This window comes from Vidua chalybeata, chromosome 7 (genome assembly GCF_026979565.1).
Source record: "Vidua chalybeata isolate OUT-0048 chromosome 7, bVidCha1 merged haplotype, whole genome shotgun sequence".
In the NCBI taxonomy this organism is placed as follows: domain Eukaryota; kingdom Metazoa; phylum Chordata; class Aves; order Passeriformes; family Viduidae; genus Vidua; species Vidua chalybeata.
Window position 1 is genome coordinate 22,024,891 of NC_071536.1, and position 8,812 is coordinate 22,033,702.

General features: G+C 39.0%; 1 protein-coding gene across 2 annotated transcripts in view; it reads left to right on the top strand.

The window, feature by feature from the left end:
- Window positions 1-4,778, top strand: part of KCNH7 (potassium voltage-gated channel subfamily H member 7) — a 210,725-nt gene extending 205,947 nt beyond the window's left edge. For both annotated transcript variants that reach the window (XM_053947398.1, XM_053947399.1), the window contains 2 exons: window positions 2,281-2,473; window positions 3,117-4,778. In XM_053947398.1, the coding sequence (XP_053803373.1) occupies window positions 2,281-2,473; window positions 3,117-3,383 (460 nt within the window). In that variant the 3' untranslated portion in view covers window positions 3,384-4,778. The remainder of the gene's footprint in view (window positions 1-2,280; window positions 2,474-3,116) is intronic.
- The last annotated feature ends 4,034 nt before the right edge of the window (window positions 4,779-8,812 follow it).

Sequence of the window (8,812 nt, forward strand, 5' to 3'; positions counted from 1 at the left end):
TAATCATACTTTAGTAGCTATTCAGTGGCATTCTGTGCTGTATATTTTAGCAATCAGTTTAAAGCCAGATTAACTGCATATTGATCCCTTCATCCACCAGCAGCCAATCAAACAAGAGTATTTTTCATTCCTGAATATGGCATAATGCATTAAAAGACATTTTTAACACTTAACCCTAAACTGCTGTAATTTCTAATTAAAGTCAAGTAATTTAAGTAACTGTAAATGTCACATAACTAAATGCCTGCAGGATGCCCATCAACAGAATGTAGTCTTTTGGTAACATTTCATCTCCTGAAACCTTAAGCTCTCAAAACTGAAGTTATACCTCAAAGTTACCATAGTTTTATCATGCAAGTTGTCAGTATTTTCTTCTGTCAGAAAATATAATTGTTGATGATAAACAAAGAATTAAATTTTTATGTATTTTATCATATTACTTTATTCTTTAAACTATTCTCGTGTTTTTAAAGCTTTTCATGCTTTTGGTATTTGAGGCCTTGCTGGGTTTTCTACAAATATAACGGACAATATCCTTTCCTGCCTTTGTCACTTCTGACTTGCTAGCTTAAAAAGTATGGTCACTTCTCCCTGAATTTTCCATGCCAAGTTAGAGGCTTGGCATAACACTCAATTATTAAATGGACTTAGAGGGCTGGAAAACCCTCTGTGTACAAGGAATATGTCCCTAGAATTATCCCTATTTCTCTTCTTTAAGCAATTGGAATTTCATGGACACTATGGGCCAAGTATTTAAGGTTCTCCTATTTGTTTGGGTAGCATGGATTTGTTTTAAATTTCAGAGAATGGAAAATTAACTTTTATATGTAATGATGATGAATAAACACTACCAGAGACACTCTTTCATTTGAAGTACAAGGAAACATTCAAGTACTAACAAAGTAAGAGGGGAGCAATTTTAAACTTAATTCAAAGCCAAAAATAATCTTGAATGCATATCCTCCAATGCTACCTTTTATTCACTGAGGGGTTAAGGCCCAGGTGTAGCAGATGGAAGTTCCCTGGATGGTGGCATGCTGCTGTTCCTGCAGTGTTTCCCCTATGGCATTAGCACCATGCTTGTGTGAGAATAGCACATGGGCAAGTAGCAAAGAACCCAAGGGAGCTGACCAAAAGGGCAAGTCTGACTCTAACAGAAGTCTGGGTTTGGGCCATTTTTTCTGGGAGCTGATGCCACAAAACCATCTTTTCCTGATGAAGGAAGAAACAGCATCCCAAATACACTTCAGTCATACCTTTTGGATTCATTTCACAGATGCTTTTATAAATAAATGATACAGGCAATGGACAACTCCAACAGGATAAAAAATAACATCAGTGCAGCAAAAATCTGACAGCACAGGATCAATTCTGCTGCTACAGGGAGCCCAAGTAGTAACATTCACAACATTAAAGGCTGCTGACAAAGATTTGTTTACTCTGTCAGAAGCTCAGTTGCTGTACAGAAGGCTGTATTATCTGCATTACCATCTGTCAGCATGTGCTATAGCCTTCCAGCAGTTGGGAAGGTACAAAAAGCATTACCTTTTCCTGAGTTTGTCACAGATTTTAGCAAGACCATTTAAAAATCATTTCAGTGCTTTGGAATTGTAAGTATTAACAACATAATCAGCTCAAGTGTTTCAGAAGTCATTTACAAATTTATGAAAAGGTGAAAAACATTTTTGAATATACAAAATTTGAACATCAGAAATGCTGACATTATTTCTGAGGCCTGCATAAGTTTGAATAAATTTTCACAGTAATGAGAATTGGGCAGTTGGATTTTTAATGGTTTTAGGAGCATCTTTCTTTTTCTAACTGTGGAAAAACACAAATGTGGTTTCTGCTTAGTTCAGTGCATTGTATCAGCATGTCAGAATTCATTGTCAGATGCATCAAAACAATGTCCCATGCCTAGCCGGCAAAAATCAATTTAGTTACAATGAATAGAATACATTTATTACAGTTCTTTTCAACCAGATACCTAGTCCCTTGTGTTGCTTCTTGTTGCAAACCTAAGGCACAGTGATGAACTCAGTGTAGCAAAAACCAGAGAAAAGCTCGCAAGTATGTTCTGCAAAGGAAAGGGAGAGCCAGAAGCTTTTGAAGGGCTCCGTACTCCCTCTACTGTTCTCTCCCATTTAAGACATGTTCAAGCCACAACAAACAACGGTTTTACTGGTAAACTGCAGGTCCCTCTTGAACACCTCTGTAATCAGTGTGTAAAATACACCTATTCCTGGCCATGAGGTAACTGATTTCATATTCCTTCTCCAGGCTTGAATCCCAAATGACTGCTGATATCCAAACCATCCTGCAGCTTCTTCAAAGGCAGTCAGCACTCATTCCACCTGCCTATAGCATGGTGACAGCAAGTGCAGAGTATCAAGAGCCAGCAGTCCGGGTCGTACAAAAGGTTCAGCCTGCAGCATCAATTAAAACAGACAGAAGTTTCAGCCCTTCATCTCAGGTGAGTACATGTGCAATAAAATCAAAAGAGGTTTCCTAGTCTTTTTATCTTAAGAGGAAGAAATGCACGAATCTGGTGCTGGTTCACTAGTTTAAGGAATATGAAATTATTATTTCTAGCATCTCTACAGTGGGCTTAAACACCACAGTTTCAGAGGCCACATTTTCTATGAGGGTTGTAGAGATTCATACAATGATTTTATAATCAGACAGATTAACTTCACTGTCATTTTTTTTCACAAAAGTTAGCAGAAAAGGAATACAAGTGGTTAGAATGTTCAGAATTATGCAATTCTGGAGTTATGCTCTAAAACAGAATTTCAAGAATATTGAAATCCATACTCTTAGACTGGGTCTCGAGTGTAATCAGTCCTTTAGAAAAGGCTGCTTATAATGTGTATCTTGATGTCATATTAGCAAGTCTGAGGGGAGGAAAAGATATCCAGACTTCTACAATTAATCAGCAGAATTGCATTCAATTACATTAAATCAAATGCAGTACCATGTAAAAAATATTTCTACACTGTTTAATTTTCAAAAATGATTTTCCATCAACCATCTGAATGTGCTAATTTTGAACAGAACAAGGGTCTGGAAGAGACCAATGTAATTATTACCATCTTGTTTTTTCTCTTCCCTTACAGTGTCCTGAAATTTCAGATGTTGAAAAATCAAAACTGAAATCCAAAGAATCCTTCTCAAGTGGAGTGCATCTGAACACAGCCTCAGAAGACAACCTGGCTTCTTTTTTAGACCAAGAACGTGACCAGTCTGTAGAGCATCTCCCACAGCCTTGTAAAACTTGTCTCCCGCCAATTAGGCACCCTTCCTTGCCAGAATCTTCACTAAGCACTGTAGGAATCTTGAGTCTTCATAGGCATGTTTCTGATCCTGGTCTTCCTGGGAAATAGTACTTTTATACTATTACTTCACATTAAAATGTAAGTGCTTTTAATGGCTGTTTCTCCTTTTTTTTTTTTAATTTTTTTTTTTATTTTTATTTAAATCCTCTATACTTGACTCAGGGGCTACAAGGAATATACCATTATATGCAAAAGTACTGTATATTTTCCTAAATCTGAAGCTTGTAAGGTAAAGTTGAGCAGTTCTGATGTAAATATATATATACACACACTAACTGTATGTTCCAAATGTAAAACTGCCAGCATTCTCAAGGCACCTTATATTTTTATTTTTTTTTTTAATAACATGCATGTTCTGAAATTACAGTTTACGTTGCATGGAGATTACCATTTACTGCTGTCATGGAAATAGTATTTTATTGTGGATTGTCTTCAGAGCAAATAGGAGACCAATAACAATAATTCACATAGAAAAACTCCTACCTGACCAAGCTAAAATTCAAGAAAAATGCTCTTCTAGCTCACTTTTGAAAATTGATTTATCTTTCTTGTGGTGAGCTTTTTCTAATAAATCACAATGAGTCTGAATCTAAAGAAAGAATAAGGTAGCCAAGTCTTCTGGGCTTGAAACAATTAGGAAAGAGAACACAGCCTCCTTCCAAACTAGTTGAAGTAGGGTAGTATTTTAACAGAGAGGAAAACTGCCATATGGTGGAAAGTATCACCATAGGTCACATCCACAAAACGGCATTAAATTGAATCATTTGTTTCCATCACATATTGGGTTTTGGTTTTTGTATTGTTATTTTTTTAATTGCATCATAGAATTCAGCTGTGATGAGCAAGACAGGTACTCTTCATCTGTCATACAAACATAATCAAATGCAATAAACCTAATTGCTATGTAATGCAAAAGACTGTGTTCCTTTTGTTCAATACAAATTATTAACAATGTTTTAATTTAAAAATATTTTACACATATTTGTTTTATAATTATTAGGGTGGCTCTTTGCAGTTACCTCTTTGTACTGACTGGCCCCTCTACAATGCTCACACACACACACACACCTCACACGTGCTCCTGGACGTGTGCATGTGTGTATTTTATAGATGTACATAGGTGTGTATGTATGTGTACATGTATATATATTTATATACACACATACACACAAGTGTGTGTATAAACCTACACTTACATGTAGGAGTATAGATATAGAGCTATATATATATATATATATATATGTATATATGTAAAATCACTTTCAGGAACAATTGTAAACTTTCTTATGACAAAATGAGTAAGCTTAGCTTGTGTCCAAAGCTGAATATATTAGAATAAAATGATCTAAGGTCTGTAGGCTTTAAATACAGTATGTACTGTATGTGCATAATGCTTTGTGAATACTTAGATTTAATTTTATTAAAATATTATTCTGCTTCAAATGTTGTGTTTATTTTAGAAGGAAATGATGTTTTTATTACTGCTTTCAAATATTTTTCAATGTCCATATGATTTTCTAATCTTAATAGTTTTAATGTGAAATTCCTCTAGCATGAGTACTGTTCACAGAAAAGCATGTAATCCAGTTAGAGGAGGAGCACTTAAATTTTACCTAAAACCAAGCTAAACTCTCTGTCCTAAATCAGTACTACAGATAGATGCAATAGTGCCTGTCCCTCAAATAGATACATTCTTTGTATTTTGGGGTCAGAATGAAACATGACACTTCAGTCATACACAGCCAGTAGATAAACCCAAGGTGGGTGAATCTTTCCTCATTTAAAAGTAGTGTGAGTCTTAAGCTACTGAGCATGGCTCTGCTTTACCTTTGCTTTTAAGGATACCAAAATTAATTAAGTCAATACCTTTGTCACTGAAAAGATAAGCCAACCTTTCCCATACAAGATCAAATTTTCTGCTGCCTCATGCTACTTTTGATTGTTGAAAGGTCCAAATGGTACAACAGGCTGACTGTTCTTCTACCACGACGACAGGAGGGCTGAACTGCTCAGTGCCTTGCAGCATCAGATCCTAGTATCAGGAAATTTAAATCACAAACGCCAGAGGTTTATGTCCAAAAAGGAGACAGAGGACTCCTGCAACTTTATTCGAATAAAGGAAGGGAGAATATCCCGGGGCACACGTCCGTGGGGTTTTCTCTCCGTTTCGGAGGGCACAGCCTCCTTTTATCCTAAACTCCCGGTCGCATGTTGCCCGTTGGCTAAGGAAGGCACCACCTTCCGAAACCGCCTACCACACATTCCCCCTTGAACCTGTCATTTTACCCCAAAGTTCAGAAATTCAGACTTGTGCAGACCCTTGCCGGTTTCAGGAGCAAAGCTGTCTGGGCTCTGCAACAAACTTGCTGCTTGAGGTTAGTAAAGACATTAAGAACCATTTCAAAGACGTTAACACTCATCCATTGAATTGTTTGTAAAGACATTAGCACACATCTTTCCTCCCACTAGGGACCAGTCAGAATCTCTGCCTGCACACACTTCAATTGAAACAGGAGTGTTGCTTAACAAATACCTTCTGGGAGGTTTTGTTTGGGCTTTTTTTTTAAATAGCAAGTGGTAAGGACTTGTGCTCTATCTCAGCCTGGTAACTAACACTCATGTCTGTTAGAAGAAAGAAGTTAGCACATTTTCTAAAAAGGCATTTGTTATTCTACATTCTAAAAGGTCCGGTATAAAATAAAAATAAAATTAATGAAAAAAAGTATAATGCATGAGCATTGTTTTACAAAAGGCCTTTTGTCCAATTTTATCACTTGATATTTCTCATTACTGCAAAAAGATTGAGCAAAACAGGTGGCCTGAGGAAGGAGCATTGGGAGGGAAAAGTGAAAACAACTGCAGTCAGTCAAAGTGAAGGAAAAGCTACACTTACTCTATTTTTTTTTGGCTCAAAGAGACTTTGTTCCTTCTTTTGTCCTTGTACCAATGGGAAAAAATCTCAAATGGGTGCAAATAAGGGAGACTTCTATAAGTTATAGAGATTCTAAGCTCCCTGCCAAGGAATGCAGAAAAGATGAAAGCGTAGTTGCAATACTCTAGCTGCCCCTTCCTTGCCACAGAAAGATCTGGCTTTTCAGGTAACTTCTTTTCTTGTTGAGGTTCAATAAAGACCCACTGCTTCAACATTTTTTCTTCCAGAAACAGGTAAAAACCATTGAAATTTATTAATTTTCTAAAGAGCAAAAATTTTATTTGCAGGTGATTTTGCTGGTTTTTTTTTTTTTTTTTTGTGTGTGTGGTTTTTTTGGGGGGTTTTTTGTTTTGGTTTGGTTTTTTTTTTTTTGGGGGGGGGGGTTGGGTTTTGGGGGGGGGTTGAAGGGGTGGGCCTCCCTATAAGTCCAGTCTGCTTTCCACTTGAGAGAAATGGTCTGTGTTATCGAAATCAAACTAGGAATAATGTTAAGGGTTGTATACACAACACAGTTGTAATATATCCATAGAAGTTTTCAGAACGTTAGGAGTAAGTTTTCGGTTTGCTTGAACTTAGGAACACTTGGCTATGTATATTAAAAACCTGTGGCTAAAAATACATATCAATTATAAGCTGTAGATATGGAGAAGTCTCCTGGAAATTTAGGAATAGCTAAAGTAGCTGAAGTACAAAAGCAATGTGGACAATCACTTCAAATGTGAGAGGTGAGACTGTACAGATCAGCACAGCTCTTAATGAAGTTCATTGGCTCCTACTAGTTATGGGTGTAGTTCAACATTTAAAGCAAAGGAGAGGTTGTGATGCTTTTCGATAAGCTGTGTGGCAACCTGAACGATTTGGATGTGCACATTCATCTACAGGCACAGATTTACTGTAATACACAGTAGTCATGTGTCTTGGCCCAACTGCTGTTTCCTGGAAGCATACAGCAAACTGCATGTCTCTTTCCTTCCATATTCCCATGCTGTTCACTTTGCAAAGACATTTTCTGGTCTCCCACCTCACTACTGGCTCTCTGTAGATGAACCTCTCTTCCCTTTTCCTGCTGCAGATTGTGTCCTTGCAATTTAGTCTCTCTGGTGAGCACTCATCAAAGTTCCTGTCTTATTCACCAGCATCATAAGTTACATACAAAAAGCTGAAATGCACTGCTTGGCATGGCCTCTGGCTGCCTGCTGAGGTGAAGCAACTGGAGTCTTGCCCACTGATAAATTATATGTCCTCTTATTGGAGCTGCTGAGCTCTGAAATGCTGAACACAAATAGAATCACAGGAGACTGCAATACCAGCACAGCAGAAGGAACAATTCCTCCCATGACTGGTTCACTTAATACTACACCTGCAGATCAGCACCCCTAATCTTCCTATCCTCTCTGTTAAATATTCTTTATAAATATTCACACACTGTGAGCACTGTGTAAGGATGTACACTGCACGATGCAGTGCAGTGACGTGCTGTGCAGCGATGTGCAGTGATGTGCACTGGTGTGCAGTGCTGTGTGATGCTGTGCGGCGAGGTGCAGTGATGCGCGCGGATGTGTGGTGAGGCGCGCTGCTGTGCGCTGATGTGCGGTGCGGTGCTGTGTGATGCTGTGCGGTGCGCTGATGTGCGGTGCGGTGCGGTGCTTTGTGATGCTGTGCGGTGCGCTGATGTGCGGTGCGGTGCTGTGTGATGCTGTGCGGTGCGCTGATGTGCGGTGCGGTGCGGTGCTGTGCGCGAATGTGTGGTGAGGTGCGGTGCGGTGCTGCAGCGGTCGCGGCTGGGCCACGTGGCTTCCCCCCTGCGCTCCGGCTGAGCAGGGAAGGGCAGCGTCGGGTCTGTAGCGGGGCCGGGCGGTGGCACTGCGCAGCTTTTGTGATAGCCGAGGGGAAAGCCGAGTGCCCCTCCCCTGCACTGCCAGAGCGACTGCTATGAACCCTGACACCAATTTCAATTACATTTGAAAGGGACAAAGGTCTCCGAAATCAGTGTAAACGTCCAGGAGAACGGTAGAGTCAGGGTATTTCCATTATTCGTGGTCAGAGCAGGAGCTCAGCCATCATCTGTGCAACCTCACATTAGCTGGAATAAACAAGTAGCTTTCTTTATCTCTGGAAGTCTCAAATGTCCTTTTAATATCTGCAAATTCTTCGAGCCAGTAAAGGATTGTTTTGGGATTAATATACAGCCTGATTTACCATCACAGTGTACACAACAAAGCAAACATACAAACAACCCATCTGCACACACTGTGTCCTGCGGGCTCCTGAGGCTGAACAAGGAAGGCTCATGTGTCTTCTAGCTAAGGTGCTGGAGGCAGAAGAAAAAGTATTAGGGGGAAAGAAACTATGTTTTTTACAGAAATCTTTCAAGGGAAACTTGCATAAAGTAGAATTGAAAAAGTAATGATGAAGTAATAGTGAAACTGGAGATAAGCAGAAAGAACAATTAAATGAAAGTGAAACCAAATTAAGTTATTCTACAAAAGAAGCTGAAGGAAGCTCCTCTGAGAGCAGACGACTGCGGCACATCTCAACGTGACAA